This window comes from Canis lupus, chromosome 10 (assembly GCF_048164855.1).
Source record: "Canis lupus baileyi chromosome 10, mCanLup2.hap1, whole genome shotgun sequence".
Taxonomy (NCBI): Eukaryota; Metazoa; Chordata; class Mammalia; order Carnivora; family Canidae; genus Canis; species Canis lupus.
The window spans coordinates 41,732,517-41,749,973 of NC_132847.1; the positions used below are offsets into that span (position 1 = coordinate 41,732,517).

General features: G+C 37.8%; 1 protein-coding gene across 2 annotated transcripts in view; it reads left to right on the plus strand.

Annotated features, from left to right (window-relative positions):
* FOCAD (focadhesin) overlaps positions 1–17,457 on the plus strand; it is a 312,742-nt gene that overhangs the window by 165,099 nt on the left and 130,186 nt on the right. For both annotated transcript variants that reach the window (XM_072841513.1, XM_072841514.1), the window contains exon 16: positions 14,861–14,995. In XM_072841513.1, coding sequence (XP_072697614.1) covers positions 14,861–14,995 — 135 coding nt within the window. The remainder of the gene's footprint in view (positions 1–14,860; positions 14,996–17,457) is intronic.

Consider the following 17,457-nt stretch of genomic DNA (forward strand, 5'->3'; position numbering starts at 1 on the left):
TTTTTATTTCTCTCTTGCCCTAGTTCCTAACAGAGGGGTTGGCCTATTATGAGATTTGAATGCCAGCTTGTTTAGAAGACATTCTGAATTGTCCAGGAAAGTTATGATTTCACATTCTGTTCTACTCTCTCAATGAACTTACAACCCTGAGATCAAGAGTTTCACACTCTGCTGACTGAGCCAGCCAGGCACCCCCATAATATAATCTTAATACTGACTCCAGAAGTAAACATTTGTTGAGCACTTACCCCTTGCTGAGTACTATCCTATGTCTTTTTATAAAAATTGTCATAGTAACCTTGTGAGGTTGGTATTAGTACTATGATGGTTGATTTTATGTGTTATTTTGTCTGACCTATGGGATGCCCAGATAACTGGTAAAACATTATTTTTGGGTGTGTCTGCGAGAGTGTTTCTGGTAAAGATTAGCATTTGAATCAGTAGACTGACAGAAGGGATCTCCCTTCGCTAATATGTGAGCAGCAACATCCAATTCATGGTGGGTTGAAGTGGAAAAAAAGGTGAAGAATGGGCATACTCTTATTAAGCTGGGACAGCCATCTTCTCCTGCCCTCGGACACAAGGGCTCCTGGTTCTTGGGCCTTCAGACTCCGAGACTTATGACAGTGGCTCCCTGGATCTCAGTCAGACTGATGGACTTGGACTGAATTATACCACCAGCTTTCCTGGTTCTTCAGGTTGGTGATAGCTGATTGTAATAAATCTATCTCTTTGTCCATCTGTCTGTCTATCTCTTCATCCATGTATCTATCTCTCTGAATCTATCTATAATCTCTTATGGATTCTGTTTCTCTGGAGAATCCTGATAAACACAAACACTATGTTTCATTTTGCAGATGAGGAAAGTGAAGTTAATATAGCTAATTAGTGGCAGAGGCAAGGTTTGAACCTAGAGTTGGCTGATACCAAAATATTTGTTCTCCTGGTGTCAAGTAGGACCACACTAGATCAAAACTTTTTTCTTTTTCTTTTTCTTTTTTTTCTTTCTTTGGCATAAGTTCTGAGATAAAATTCACACATAGTACAATTCACCCATGTAAAGCTTATAATTTGATGATATTAGTATATTTGGGGATTTGTGCAACCATCACTATAGTCAAGTTTAGAACATTTTCATCAACCCAAAAAGAGACTTTAGCTGTCACCTCATGGTGTCTCTATCCCTCCCCTGCCCCTGGTCCTATACAACTGATAATCTATTTCCAGTCTCTATAGATTTGCCTGTTTTCTGTTTCGTATAAATGGAGTCATATAATATATGGTATTTTGTGGCTGGCTTCTTTCACATAGCATAGTGTTTTCAAGGTTTCATCCATATTGTAGCATGTTAAATCTAAACTCTTATGGTGCCACTGGCTATTATTTCCTTTGAGACCCTACAGGAAGCTCTTTAGTCCATCTGCTCAGAATTTTTTCAGCTTTGTGCAGTATTATTTTCCTGGCATGTGTTTATGGGTTGTATAATTATCACCAGCCATATATTTATTTGATGTGGCGGGAATAGCTGTTAATTCCTGGCTTATGCTTTGTGGGAGGAGGAGCAATCATCATGCCTGGAAATGAGGGTGTTTAAGAAAACCTTTGGAATTATATTAGGTTTCCCAGGTGTGGTGGAAGATGTTTGGCTCCATTTTGTAGAGTAAGAACAGCTATAGTAAACTTTCAGATTTCCCTGTAAAATATTAATTTAGGTGGGCAGAGGAAAGAAACATAAATCTCACTTTTTACCAAAGAATGATCACTTTGCCAAATGTCACTTTAAGAATACACTAATTTTAGGTGTTATATAAAAATAAATTTTTTTTCAGTCTTTATGTAAGCTATAGGGGAGTGGGAGAATCAAATTAATTTTAACTGTAGAAAAATGATTCAGGCTCAAATGCATAAAATGGTTATATATTTCCTTTAAAATATGACTCAAGTATTATATGTATGCAGTAAGAAAGTCCTAAGTTATAACCAAGGAAATGATTAAAAATCACCTCTAAACCACAGGCATAAAACAAAATAGAGATCATACTATGTTAGAGGGATATGTTATATATTCTTTTTGTAATCTGTTCTTTCAGCTAACAGTTTACCATGGACAACAAATCACGATGGTAATCTACTTCTGTCATCAAATTGAATGAGCACATGGCTATAGCATAGTTAGTGAATTTCTTGTTGCAGGATACTTAAATTATTTACTGTTTTGTTTTGATTTTTTTTTTCATATTGTAAACCATACTGTGATCAGTGTTTTTTGTGTCTCAAAGTAGGTGTACTTTTCTGATGCAAATGAACAATTAGGTTTGAGAAGAATTTGGGGTGTTGGCATTACATTTCTATATTCTTAATTTTTTAAAACGATTTTTAAAATTTATTTATTTGAGAGAGAGAGAGAACAAGAGCCAGGGGGAGAAGCAGAGGGAGAGAGAGAAGCAGATGCCACGCTGAGCAGAGTCTGACGTGGGGCTCAATCCCAGGACCCCACGAACATGACCTGAGTTGAAGGTTGATGCTTACCTGACTGAGCCACCCAGGCATGCTTATATTTTTAATTTTAATAATAAACAAGAGTCTTAAACAGAGAGTGGTTTAGTTTTCCATTTGGATAGAAAACTTTAAAAAGACCTTATTCCTGGCAAAGCCAAAGAACTCATCCCATACTTCCTTACCTTCTCTTTAATGTAAAATAGCCACAAAAAGTGTTGTTTTTACAAACCTCTCCCTCCTCCTGGACTCCAGGGCCCTATCCTTTCTTGGTTCTCCTGTTCTGTTAACATTTCTGTGGTGTCTAAATGAGGTGTCTCTTGATCGGATGGGGGCCCCTAAAAATGCGGTGACAAGCTGATGGAAGCCAATGGGTCAGGAGGTGAAAGAATTCATCCAAGGCCGAACAAAGGGATAGAGATTTATTGAACGCACTGCAAGGGAGCCATGGGCAGGATAGCAGAGGAGAGGGTATCTGCAATGAGGCCGTCGGTAGGGGCTGTTTTTTATTTTTTTTGGGGGGGGGGGAGCTGTTTTTAAAGAGGGAAGATGAATGGGACACCTGGGTGGCTCAGTCAGTTAAGTGTCTGCCTTCAGCTCAGGTCATGATCCTGGGGTGGAGTCCTCTCATCGAGCTTGCCTTGAGCCATGCCTGGAGCTCCCTACGTGGGGGGGAGTCTGCTTCTCCCTCTCCCTCCACCCCTGCCTTCTGGCTTGTTCGTCTGTCTGTCTGTCTCTCTCTCTCAAATAAATCAATAAATAAAATCTTAAAAAAAAGTAAAGAGGGGAGATGAAGAGATATGGTGACATTTAGAATTTTTCCTTTTTTTGGCCACTGTACCTGGTTATAAGTAGCCTATTGGTCATTTGTGACCAATGGCTATTTTGAGGTGGGCCCTCCTATGGGCCCATCTGTATCCTGCCTGGGGTTCACTGTGGTCCTTTTTACATTCCATCGCTGAAGTCTATTTGACTAAAAGCAGCCTCTATACCTTCTTGTGGTGCCCTTTGTTTCCTCATTATCTTAATATTCTTTTCCGTAGCCAGTAGATTCTTTTGAGAATCGACAGTCTATCTACCCTCTCCCCCAGCAATTCTAGCTTCTTTTCTCGGAAAATTCCTTTACCATTGCTGTAGCACCGATGTTTTCCTGGATTTTCTGTAGTTATTCAGTTGCAAAATAGACTGCTGAGAATAATTTAAGAAGACATTAATAGCTCATTTAGACTTGTGGCATCCTCACATATAACTTCAACTTTTATTTTTTATTTTTTATTTTTTTTAATAGATTTTATTTATTTATTCATGAGAGAGACAGAGAGAGAGAGAGAGAGGCAGAGACACAGGCAGAGGGAGAAGCAGGCTCCATGCAGGGAGCCCGATGTGGGACTCGATCCTACGTCTCCAGGATCAGGCCCTAGACCGAAGGTGGTGCTAAACCGCTGAGCCACCCGGGCTGCCCCTAACTTCAACTTTTAAACTCCATAGTGTTTGCTTAGGACTGGTTTTGATTTGCTTGCTCCCAGGAGACTTGGATCCAGGAAGTTATAGGTTCTACAGTTTGTAATGAAGAATTCATTAAGGGGTACAGGAGGAATTTGAAAGACATTCTCAGGGAGAGGCCAACGTGGTTATTAGTTTTAAGTGACCACATTGGCAGACCTTCACCTTCACTGTATACTCTTCTCTAGCATCTCTCTGCCTAAAGTCATGTGTGTCTTCTTTTCTAACTCTCCATGATGGCCTCCTCTCCATTACATAAAAGGGTAGCATATTTCTATTTATTGTAAATATTTTGTAGGTCATTTTCTGAGGTGTAAAACCTCCAGGGCATCCAACAAAGGGACAGTTCAAAATACTGATTTTAAAGAAGTATTTCTCAATTAAGCCACCATCCCTCTCTTCCACACAAGTAGTGCCATTTCTGATGTTTGGTGTTTTTTAGTTTTCTTTCTTAACTCTTAGGTTTACTTATCATCAGTATTTGCGGTATATTTATACTGTTCTAACCAGTGGCTGCTTTCACGACACAGTGGCAGAGTTGAATAGTTGTAACAGACTTCGTGGCCCTCAAAGCCTGAAATATTAAGTCTCTGGTCTTTGACAGAAAAAAGTCTCCAACCCTGTTCTAGCTGGTGGTAGGCCAATTCATACCGTTCGATCATTAAATATTTTTTTTAAAAAAAGAATTTTATTTATTTATTTATTTGAGAGAGAGAGAGAGAGAATGAAAGAAAGAGCACAGGAAGGTAAGGGGCAGGGGGAGAGGGAAAAGCAGACTCCATGCTGAGCAGGTCGCCTGACATGGGGCTCCATCCCAGGACCCCGAAATCTTGACCTGAGCAGAAAGCAGATGCTTAAGTGACTGAGCCACCCAGGCACCCCTCAATGAATTTTTTTGAGGAGAGTGCCTTTATATGCCAAACACTGCTAGAAACTGCATTTGTAGGGAAGGCAAAACAGTTTATACTTGTTAAAACCTTGTTAAGGGGAACCTTTTTCATTGTAATTCAGTGGCTTTTTGGTACTAAAGAACAAATAATTATTGAAGAAGTTCTGCTAAAATTCTCTATCTCTTGTACTTGTAGATGACAGATTTTGCCTTTAGCTTTTATTAAACAGGAGCTTGTTTGTTTGTTTGGGAAGCAGTCCCAGGTACATGTCTTCCTTGTTCTTAGTATGTTGTAGATGAATCTTTTTGAGTCCCTCAGGGATGTTAGACTGACTGATCTTCACCATTGTAATCCACTAAGAATTCATCAGTTGTGTTCTCAAATCTGTGGATGCAAAGAGCCGGTGGAGAGAGAAGAATCATTTTCAGTGAACACATAATCACACACATAATTCAGGTTACATTTCAGTAATGGCAACATTGGTTATTCAGAAAGGTTTTCACGGAACTCCATCGTTGTAAAGGAGACTACACTCCACAGGTATTACGAAAAGCTTCATCTGTGCCATTTACAGTTGTTCTGTAAAGTGTTTCTAGAGCCTCTATAGTGACTGCTCACTTCATCAATTTTTTTTTTTGATGTGTGGCATGTTGATTTTTCAGTATGTAACCATGCTTAACTATTTCTCAAGTTCTTTCTACAGTGCACTCATGTTAGTCCCTTTAGCCCTTTTTAAAATTTAGATGGGGGGATATTTTACTCTTGTTGTTGCTGGTAGACACTGAGTTTGCTTTGCTTTCAGTTCTGTATCTACCGAGCAACTCTTTTAGCAATGTGGGTTCTTTTTTTAAAATTTTAAGCTATTTTGATTGAATTTCTATTATTCTTTACTACCTTGAAGTCTAGCCTCCATTTATCTGAACAGTAGAAGGAACTGACCTTTAAAAAAAAAAGATTCTCTGGTTATTTGAGGGGGAATAAAGCACTAATCATTTTTGTTGTGAAAGGATATTTCTGACTGTGTGTTTGCTAGTTCATGCCAGAAGAATGTCCAACATGAAATAGGTAATTAATCCAGACAGAATCTAGCAAAACTGAAAAGTGAGCCTCCCTGCAGGGAACCCTTTGTGTCATTCTTTCTGTTCCTGCAGAGATATCAGTGGAGTTTGCATTGGAAGATACTGTTCACTATGGGGAGGTAGCTGGGGAAGCTGCAACTTCTCACATGGGGAATAAAAAAGAAACCTAGAATCCCTGGCCCCTGAGTAGTGAGTCCCTTGAGAGTCTAGATCAGTCTGTTTAATAAATGCCTCTCTGTTGTTACTTGTGTTGCTTACAGAATTTCTAAGCCCCTTCTCTTCAGATACTAGAATTATAAGTTTGCATTACAAACTGCCAGTTTTACAGAAATACAGAATAATTTGAAAGGTACGTCTTCTAGAGACGGCATAGAGGGTAGGGATTGTTAATATGAGGGCAGCCTTAGTACCAGATCAAGTACAAGTATTTTTTATTTACTGAGCCACAGTATGAAATTTAGATATGTGCTTCTACATTATTTGCCATTAGCAAGATAGAAACCATAATGGAAGGTCATTTGATTATAAAGGATATTTATTTATTTAAGATTTAATTTATTTATTCATGAGAGACACAGAGAGAGGCAGAGACATAGGCAGAGGGAGAAGCAGACTCCCTGCATGGAGCCTGATGCAGGACTTGATCCCAGGACCCTGGGATCATGACCTCAGCAGCAGACGCTCAAACCACTGAGCCACCCAGGTGCCCCTACAAAGAACTTTTAAAAAGGCAACTTGGTATTTATTTCTCTTGTTTTCTGTCACACTGTCTTGATCATAAAGTAGTCTCAGACATTAAAAGACTATAAAATTACTTAAATAAACCTGTGGTAGTTTTTTTTTTTTTTTAATACTTAGAACCTTTAACTCAAATTATTAGGGTAAGAATGTTATTTTTCTCATTGTTTCTGCCCCATTGATTGTGTCTGCTTAAACTCCCTCTTATCTCCTGTCCTTGTATTTTGGTAACAGAAGCATCCTGTTTTATGATTGTGTGTGCTGAATTAGCTTAAGAGGACTTCACTGCATGATGATGACTTGAGTCCTTTAATTGTGAAGGCAGTTTCTTTTACCTTCATTATGAAAAGGGCAAATAAAAGCAGTTTTTGTTGCCTACAGGTTTTTTATAAAGCTTTTACTCTGTTGGAGTAAAGTATCAGGACAAAAGGAGTAGGCTGTTCCCAGGAATTTCTAGAAAAATCTTTTGGAAGTAAAATTAGAAGATAGCTATCTGTTCCTTGGACAAAGTCATTCTTACGGCACAAGAATTAGAAGCAAAGGCTTTGAGTCTTTGGGGATTCATGATTTTCCCCCATTGGCTGTAGCAGCAATAACCATCTTTGACAGTGTACAAAGCACGTTTGCATACAATTGTCTCAACATTGCCTTCACTGTTAACCTTGTGCTATACATAGAGCAGGTGTTGCTACTATTATTTCCTTTGTGCAGCTGGGGAAACAGATTGAAGGAGATTAATGACTTTGCTGTAGTCACTCAGCTACCAAATGAGAGAGCCTGGGGTTTTTTTGACTCCAGTCATGTGCTCTTTCGAGTGTACCACACTGCCCAGGGTCTTGATCTGTGCTGTCTAGAGTTGCTAAGATTCTTGGGGAGGAATGACAGGGAGAAAGTATCCTTCTCCCTAAGAAACACAAATGGCCATAAAATACACATAATGTAAGCACTTAGAATGGGATGTATTCTCTACAACTCAGAAAAACTGAACAAGACATTCTGAGTAATTTGTATGTAAATATTTACATGCCATAATGCCTAATACCTAAGTGCTCCATCTATTTAACTTAATTTATATATTCTTGTATGTTTTGCCCTTACTAATGAATGATGGATTCAGTATTTTAGTCTGATTGCTTCTTTACCACCTGCCAGATATTATTGCATGATCGCTCGTCTTGTTAATTTTGAAGTCTGCTGTTGCTCTAAATTGTTCCTTTGTAGACATTCTATATATATTTTTTAAAGATTTTACTTAACTATTCATGAAAGACACACAGAGAGAGGTAGAGACATAGAGGAAGAAGCAGGCTCCCTCCAGGGAGCCTGATGTGGGACTTGTGGGACTTGATCCCAGGACCCTGGGATCATGGCCTGAGCCAAAGGCAGATGCTCAACCACTGAGCCACCCAGGCATCCCAGCAGTCTATTTTTTGATATTCTCTTTTTTCCTCCATTAGCTTTGAAGATTATCTCTTTGCCTTTGGTACTAAACAGCCATCTTATAATGTATGTAGATGTAAACTTATTTTTATTTCTCTTGCTGAGGACCTAAAGAATTACTTTCTTTGACTTTGGAAATTCTTAGCCATTATTTCTTTAAGTAGTTCTCCCCCCCCCCCATTCTTATTTTTTAACCTTTTATTTGGAAATACCTTTAAACTTACAGGAAGCCTTCAAAAAATAGTATAGAGAGATCTATACATAGAATGGAATATTATTTAGCAGTGAAAAAGACTACTGATATATGCTACACCATGGAGAAACCTTAAAAGCAATATTTTAATTGAAAGAAGCCAATAACAAAAAATTATATATGGTATGATTTCCTTCATAGAAAAGGTCTAGAAAAAGCAAATTTAAAGAGAGAATATAGATTTATGGTTGCTTAGAATTGGGATGGCTGGGGGGAAATGAGTATTAAATGATCTTGGAGTTTCTTTCTGGAGTAATGAAAATGTTTGTTAACTTGATTGTGGTGATGGTTGTGTAACTTTGTGAGAACCATACTGAAAACCATCGAATTATACACTTCAGGTGAATTGTATGTGAATTATATCTCCAAAAAGCTGTTGTACAAAAATAGGAAAAATAATATACGGAGTTCTTGAATATTTTTCACTCTGCTTTCCCTAACGTAAAGTCTTACTTTCATTGCTGTAGCACAGCCATTGAAACTAAGAAATTGATGTTAATGTAATGCTATTCACTGGACTACAGACTTTATTCAGGCTTCATAGTGTTCCCACTGAAGTCCTCTTTCCATTCCAGGATCCAACCCAGGCTCTGCTGTTGCACTGAGTTGTCATATTACCTTTCTCTTTCCAGCTCTGCCAGTTTCTCAGGCTCTTCTACTTGCATGATGCTGACCCTTTTGAAGAGTCTTGATTAGGTGTTTGGTAAAATGTGCTTTGATTTGGGTGTATATGATGTTTCCTCATGATTAGATCAAGGACATGTGGCTTTTTTGGGATAAGACTACTCCAGAGGTAGTATTTCTCAGTGTATCCTATTAGGAGTACATGGTGTTGGTATATTTTATTACTGGTGATATTGACCTTCATCGCTTGGTGGTATTAGCATCAATCACTTGGTTAATGTGATATATTCTGGACTACTCTATATCATAATAACTGTTCTTTCTTTTGTAATTAACCCATTTCTTGGAGGAGATACTTTGAGACTATCCAGTTGTCCTGTTTATCCTCACACTTTTGCCCACTAATTTTTAACATCCTCCAGCATATCTTGCCTATGACAGCTATTCTGGTCGTGTTTGTCTAATGGTGATTTTTTTTATTTCTTTCATTGCTTCTACATTGGAAGGAATTGCTGTTCCTTCTTTCTTATTTGCTTATTTATATATCTATTTATGCCTCTGTGGACTTAGGGGTTTTTATTTGGAACACTTTGAGATTGCTGCCATGCCCTTTCATCAAATCCACATCCTTTTTTGAACACTTCCCTTACTTCTCACACCATAAGATGCTCCAGACCTAAGTTATATTTTCCTTAGTCCAGTCCTGGAATCAACTACTTCTCCAAGGGCCATTCTAAAAATAAAGTTATTTAGGAACTCTTGATAAACATAAGATAGACCATCTCTTTTAATACGACCTGACTTTGAATTTCTTTTTTATATTTTGTAACTCTGATCTTTCTGGTCTATACTTAGGATAACTTGCTATCAGATTGAGTTAATAATTTCAGTGATTATAGTCTTCATTTCTGGAGATCTTATTTGGTTCTTTGCCAAATTTTCCTCTTCTTTTCCATCGTGCCATCTTGTTTTACTGGTACTTAAATGCCTTGTCTGAAATCTTTCATTCTATCAAGTACTTTTGTATTTCTGTTCTGTTATCTGAAAATCTTGGATGTTTAGCCCTGCTGTTTGTTGCTTTTGTTGATTCTTTCATTATAGTTTTTGAAAATTTTTGTATCATGAACTCCTTTCCAGATGAGCTTACTTTATTTCATTTTTCTGTGTGACTGTTTGGATTATGGGTTACAGGAATATCCTTTGAGAGTGATCCAGATGCCCCCAGCTCACTGCTGTTTTTTAAGTAAGTGTCTCAGCTCAGTAGTTTTTAGTCCAACCATTACACTAAGGGTGCAGCTCTTCGAGGGTGCTGGGCTTTTTATTTATTTATTTTTTTTAAGATTTTATTTTATTTTAGAGACAGAGGAAAGAGACCATGCACAAGTTGGGGGGGGGTGCAGAGGGAGAGAGAGTCTTAAGCAGACTCCCCACTGAGCACAGAGCCCAACATGATTCTCAGTCTCATGACCCTGAGAACATGACCTTGAGATCATGACCCCGAGATCACTATCTGAGCTGAAACCAATAGTCGAATGCTTAACTGATGGCCACCCAGGCACCCCAAGGGCCTGGTTTTATGTGTGGGTCTCAGTTCCAACTCCCTGTTTTCTATAGGCTAAAGGCAGTATTTCCTCTTTCCCTGTGGCCATAGAAACACAAGCTATTAGCTTATAGATACTGACAACTTTCTTACAATAGCTCAGTGTAGTTATATGCCTCCTTGTTTCTGGCACTGAGTAATTAACACTACCACCTCCTCCCCATGCTCCCACCTCTGCCTTTTTTTCTTTTTTCAGCTCAGCAGCATAGAGCAAAATTTCCTTCTTTATCATTCTTCAGGTGCAGCCCTTCATATCCTAGAGCCAGATGTCAATTTGTTTTTTTTTTTAATTTATTTAATTAATTTAATTTATTTTATTTATGATAGAGAGAGAGAGAGAGAGAGAGGCAGAGACACAGGCAGAGGGAGAAGCAGGCTCCATGCACCGGGAGCCCAACGTGGGACTCGGTCCCGGGTCTCCAGGACCACGCCCCGGGCCAAAGGCAGGCGCCAAACTGCTGCGCCACCCAGGGATCCCCCTCAATTTGTTTTTTGAAAACAGACAAGTCATTGGGTAATTAATAGTAGAGACACAATAAGCCAGTAAAAACCAGGACCCTGAACCTGCCTAATCCAATGTGATTTGGCAGATTGTACAGGTTACAAAGGTAGTGGATCAGATCCACAGGATTCCAGAAGATGGGCATAGCAAGATTATCATAGATTAAGCTCAAGGAGTCCCCAGGGCCAGACCGTCTCTGAGATATAGTGTCAAGAAGAGCCCAGGGTTGGGAAGGTCAGGGAAAGCAGCCTTCTTTACTAGAGGCTTCCCTGCTTCTGATTATGGGGGCCAGCATGGGTTTGCAAATATTCCCTGAAGGTATACCTTGCGTATGTGTAAGGCCACAGCTCCTGGTTCTGAAATACCTTCTCATAGTCCATATGTACAGTACCATTTCAGGAATTCACTTTTAAACACTCTAGAAAGATGACTTTAAAAAAAAAAAAGTTCTGTGAACCCTTGAATATACTTGGAGGATGTAGCCTTACTGCCCACCGACTACTCATGGAAAAGACAAGGTCCTTTTCCTATGTCTATAGTTGGTGGCCAGATGTCATCTGTGTTGATCTGCAGAGGGCCTCATAGCATCTGTGAGCCATATCTCCTTATGGTATTTTGATTTATAGAAATGTTTGAATGACAGAGCTATTGTTGACCAATCTCACATCTGAGTTATAGTACTTTTCTTTTCTTCTTGCTTGCAGAATATTTCTCTCTGGATCTCTTTCCATCAATTCATATTAAACATATCTCAAATGGAACTCATCGTCTCTTGCCCCATCTCCTGTAATGTGCTCCTTCCTCCAGGTTTCCCTCCTTTTTTTTTTTTAATATTTTATTTATTTATTTGAGAGAGAGAAAGAGAGCAAAGACAAGCAGGGAGAAGCGGACTCCCCACTGAGCATGGTGCCAAAGATGGGGCTCCATCCCAGGACCCTGGGATCATGACCTAAGCTGGAGACAGACATTTAATAGACTGAGCCACGCAGGCGCCCCTCCTTCTTCTTTTTTTTTTAATCCTCCCTTTTTTAATGCTATTTTTTATTCATCCAGTCTTTAGGTCCCAAGCCTTTCCCTTTTTGATTCAGTCTCCTAGTTCTTTTAATTCTTTTATTCTCCATCTCAGATTTAGCATTCCTCAAGTCCTATACCATGAGTAGTTGATAAGTACTGTTAATCCGTTATATCCTTATTACCAAGCTAGGTGAGTGGGGAATAAGAACTATAAGACATGATCATTATCTTCAAATAACTTAATATCTACTTGAGAAGACAACTTATGTTCATGAAAATAGTGAATAATACTAGACAGTATATAATTAAATGCTAAATTGGATGGTATATAGTTTTAAGTGTTAGAAGGTAGAGGAACAAAAGAGATAAAAGGAGGGCTTGAATTGTAGGAGGAAGCTTAATTGTGGAATTGGGGTTTGAACTGGGTCTTGAAACGGCCTCAGTTGGAATCTGATGGGCATTTAAAGTTAAGAGAGCCTGGACAATTAGTGTGTACACTGAGCATAAGATTTTGGGAAAATGTTTCAGGCTCTATATGTCTTGGGGACCAGTGAGCAATAGGAATCAGCGAGGTTGGGTAACTGCTTTGACTTTGGGTCTAAGACTACCAGAAGATTCTTTCAAAAGTAGCATTTTAATTTTGATTGTTCCCCAGCTGAGAAACTGCTAGAAGCCTCTTTTTCTCTTGATTCTGATCCAAACTTGTTTTGGTATTCCAGGTACACTCTGATCTGTCAGCCTTCCCTCACTGATACTTTGCACACCAGTTGTGTGCCTGTAACATGCTTTTTTTTTTTTTTTTTTTTTTAAGATTTTATTTATTTATTCATGAGAGACACAGGCAGAGGGAGAAGCAGGCTCCCTGCGGTGAGCCTGATGTGGGGCTCCATCCCAAGACCCCGGGATCATGACCTGAGCCAAAGGTGGATGCTCAACCTCTAAGCCACTCAGGTGCCCCTACAACACACTTTCTTTGTGTTTTGACCTTTGCCTTCCACTTGCTTAAGGAATGTCTGCCTGACTTCTGTCTCTTCCTTCTTCCTGTCCCATCTCAGGGCTTCCTGGTTCTTGATGTTCTCTCTGATGACCCCACCCCCAGACAAAGCTTTACTCCCTAGGTCCTCCTAAAACTCTTTTCTGTTGAAAATAGCCTAAAATCTAATTATTTTGTTTCCTGATAATTTAGAATTCTATCAGTAGGTGCTAAGTTCTTTGAGATGTTAGATTATGTTTTATATGCCACTGTTCCTCCTAGTACTTTGGGTATACACTGGGTATACCCTTGATGTTGAATTGATAGCTTTGAAAGATTGAGTTTATCTTTTGATTGCAAATACTGATAATTTGTAATATTAGGGCTACTTCGTATAAACATGCCCACTGATGTGGCTGACACACAGTATTCCTCTTAGTAAATGTTAATTCAATCCAAATTTGTAGTGGGTCCCAAGCCAAAGAATATTTTTCTGCTGTTTCATGGAAAGAAGAAAATAAAGAGCAAAAGCACCAAATCCAAGTGTTCTGAGATACTCCTTCTGCTGTCTCCTCTTTAAACCTCTCCTTAATCTAGGTCCTTAGGTGCATATTATTCATTTGTCTTGACATCTTTTCACTTACTACCTTATGTAGTTTTTTCTAAATAATTTATGTTTGTAGATGGAGACAAATTGTGTGTATTAATTGAAGCTTAAGAGAAGGGATGGGAGTATTTTAGAAAGGTTAATCCTTGTTAAACTCTATATAATCGATCTACATTGGCACTCTTCCTGCCTGAGTTTTAAAATTTTAATAAAATATATCCAAGTGAAGAAATCATCTGGTGTAGTTGGAATCGAACTTAGGAAGACATTTGAATATCTAGAAAACCAGATATGAACTAAGAACACTTGGTATAGAAAATTGGGTCAAGTTAAAAATAACATTTTTGTCAGGCTGCCATCTTATTTTATCATTTAACAGTCTTTTAAAGAATCTGAAGTGACTTTTAAAACAAGGTTTTAAAGTATTTTATTTAGTTAGTTTAGTAGGTAAGCTCTCTGCCCAATGTGTGGCTTGAACTTAGGACCTCCTGGATCAAGAGTCACTTACTCTACTAACTGAGCCAACCAGGTGCTCAAATTATTATTTTAAATAATACAGTTATTCTCCTGCCTCCTTTACATGTTTGTAAGATGATTTGAGCATGTTCAGTTTATATATATTAAATCTCAATTTTCTGAGTGCTGATGCAATTTCAGCAAGGAAGTCTACTTCGCCCTCTGCCTCTCCCCCAGCTCGTGCTTGCTTATACTTTCTCTCTCTCAAAAATAAATAAATAAAAATCTTAGAACGTTTCTTCCTTTTTTTTTTTTTTTAACATTATCTTACCCTTCGTTTTTTTCAGAGAATGGTTCTTCAATGATGTTTGTAGCTAATCTAATTTGCATGTGTGCGGGCACTGGCTGGCACCCATGCACATATCTGCGTGTAAGTTTTATTTCCTTGGTTAGCAAACTAAAGTAGCAAAGAAGCTGTCATGTGAGTCAGGCTGGATTTTCTTCCACAACAGTTTATATTGGTTTAAATAATTTCTTTTGAGAAGTGATACCTTATCAAATCTGAACTTCTAGGAATGTTATGAGTTCTTCCTAGTTTTCCTGTAATAAAAGATAGTACCCTCTGCTAATGGCGTCCTGTCAGCTGGGATTTTGTTAGGCATTGACTCTTTCATTTCCTTCGCAGGTCGTTTGCATTCGCTCCACATGGAATGCTCTCTCTCCAAAGCTCAGCTGTGACACAAGACCCCTCATTTTGAAGACCCTCAGTGAACTGTTTTCTCTGGTTCCCTCTTTAACAGTCAATACAGCTGAATATGAGGTATGCATTTGAAGGTCAATAAATTTTCTGTTTCTACATTGGGAAGACATGGGCTGTATAACAACTTATGGAAATCGATATTCATAATCTTTGTTTTCCAAAAATCCTTTAACATTTTTTGTTCTAAGGATGTGATATCTTTATGGACTGCTAGTAATAGGAGAATATCCATGCTTATCAATTCTGTGTCTTTAAGGCTTATTTACGTAAAGGATACCAATTTTTTATTATGAGAATATAACCAAGACTTTAAAAAGTCAGTGTGCAAAATAAATAAATAAGTAAATAAATAAAATAAGTAAAATAAAAAGTCAGTATGTTAAAAATAGTGTGTCTAAGGCCAAAAGTTTAAATTCATTTTATTGGTGCTTTTATTTCTAAAAAATATCACAAAGATTTTAATAAGGCAGGACAGAGTCTCCCATAGTATTTGACTATATATATATATATATATATATATTTGACTGAATATATATGTATATATATATTCATTTATGTTTTGCTTCTAGGTTTCCCATAAAGAGTTGATTTTTACACGTTCATGTGTCCTATATTGATCTGTACAATGAGGATGATTGTAAAATCAGACTACCTTAGGAGAGGAAAATAATTTTGTGAGCTACTCGGTATTTGTCATTGGAGTGAACTGAAACACTTGGAAGAAGCTTTACTATAAGATTCATATATTGTTTAACATTCTCTGTATGAAATGAGTGAAATGAGAGGATGGTGAATTCATTTATATCTTTACTTTTGTAGCCATATTCCCACTCATGCTTACCTTTTCCCTTTTTCCATTAAAGAGTAGCAATTCATTTTCACTTGAAATCTTCATGAACTTGTGGTTTGATTTAGTGTTTCACAAGACTATGATAAACTACCTCCCACACAAGAATCCAATAATAGTCCTTTACATGATTTAGATTATGTGATAAGGCTGGATTATAAGATAATACTTCTTCTTATCATTCTTAATGCTGCACAGTAAATAAAATCAAATTTGTCCTTCCTGAGGATACAATACCTGGCATAGTGCCTGGCACATAGCATATAGTCAGTAGGTAGTTATTGAATGAACGGTTGACCAATATAGGATGAGTTTATTCTCATATTTGGGTTTTTGTTTTAGGGTATTAAAAAAAGGAATTGATTTGAGACTCTTAGAGTATATCATTCACCAACAGTCTTTTTTATGGAGACTATTATGACACATACTCTTACGTTGTCAGAAAGTCCGCCAGGCTACTGATAAAGAACTAAGAGTAAAAGCCATAGTAAGGGCCTGTTGTATTTATTTATTTTCTGTTTTCAAGGGCTGAACTCCTATAGCTTTGTATTGCTTATACTTTGAGTTATTTGGATTTTATTACAGGTTAATTTATGAGCTGGTGTTTGGTTGGTTTCTTACGTTGGCTGTAAATTTTTATTTATTTATTTATTTATTTATTTATTTATTTAGCATGTATGTATTGTGGGGGAGACTTGATTTATTTTCTTCTTCAACTTTACATTCTTCCCTGTTGTCTTATATTGGTCTATCTTCATGCTTATTTTCATATTAAGGATCCTCTGTTGCTCAGATAGATGGCTCTGGGGTCTGGGGTCATTCCATCTATCAGTTCCCCAGTAGGGGAGAGCCCTTCCGTGACCATAGTCACTTGCTAGTAGAAGTAAAGAAATGGAGAGGGAGACCTCTGTGCTTCTGTCTCTCTCTTGCTCTTTCTGTCTCTCCCTATTCCTCTCTTTCCCCCAATTTCTTCTCACCCTCCAGGCCTCTCTTCCCTCCCTCCCTCCCTCCCTCCCTCCCTCCCTCCCTCTTTTCCTCTCTCTGGATGTATATTTAAATAATGTGCTCTCTGTTAACTGGTTAGAGTTTAGATACAGTTTTCCCAAAGCATCTCTTAGGTCCTTGCTCTTCCCAGTCACCTCAGTGTCTTGTGTTTGCCTAAAATGGAGTCCATCCTCTCTATACCTTACTCATCAGGTGTTTGAGAATCTGGCCTCCCTCTACTTTTCTGCCTCCTGCATTTTTCCCCCTGCTTCCAGACTTTTCTATTTTTTTTCCTTTGTGCATTGTTCTCTTTATCAGAATTGCTTTTTTTTTTAATCTCTAATTTTAGAAAGTAAATAATTGGTTTAATTCATCCTCTTTTTTGGTGAATTTTTGTACAAGTAGGAGTATCTTGCTATAGACTTGATTCTTTATCTATATTGTACTTTATACTGTCCTAAGAACATTTATTTCTATTTTGTACTACAGGTATATGTATATGTATTTATATTATTTTCCCCATTAAACTATAAGCTTGTTGCAAATAGAGACCATGTTTCAATTAGAGTATTTTCTGAATTGCTTTGCTAAGTGCTTGTACATCCATTCATTGACTCAAAATATATTTAGTAAAACTGTCCTAGGCTTTAGAAATCGTAATACATAATAGATATTCTTTTTAAGTACCTAT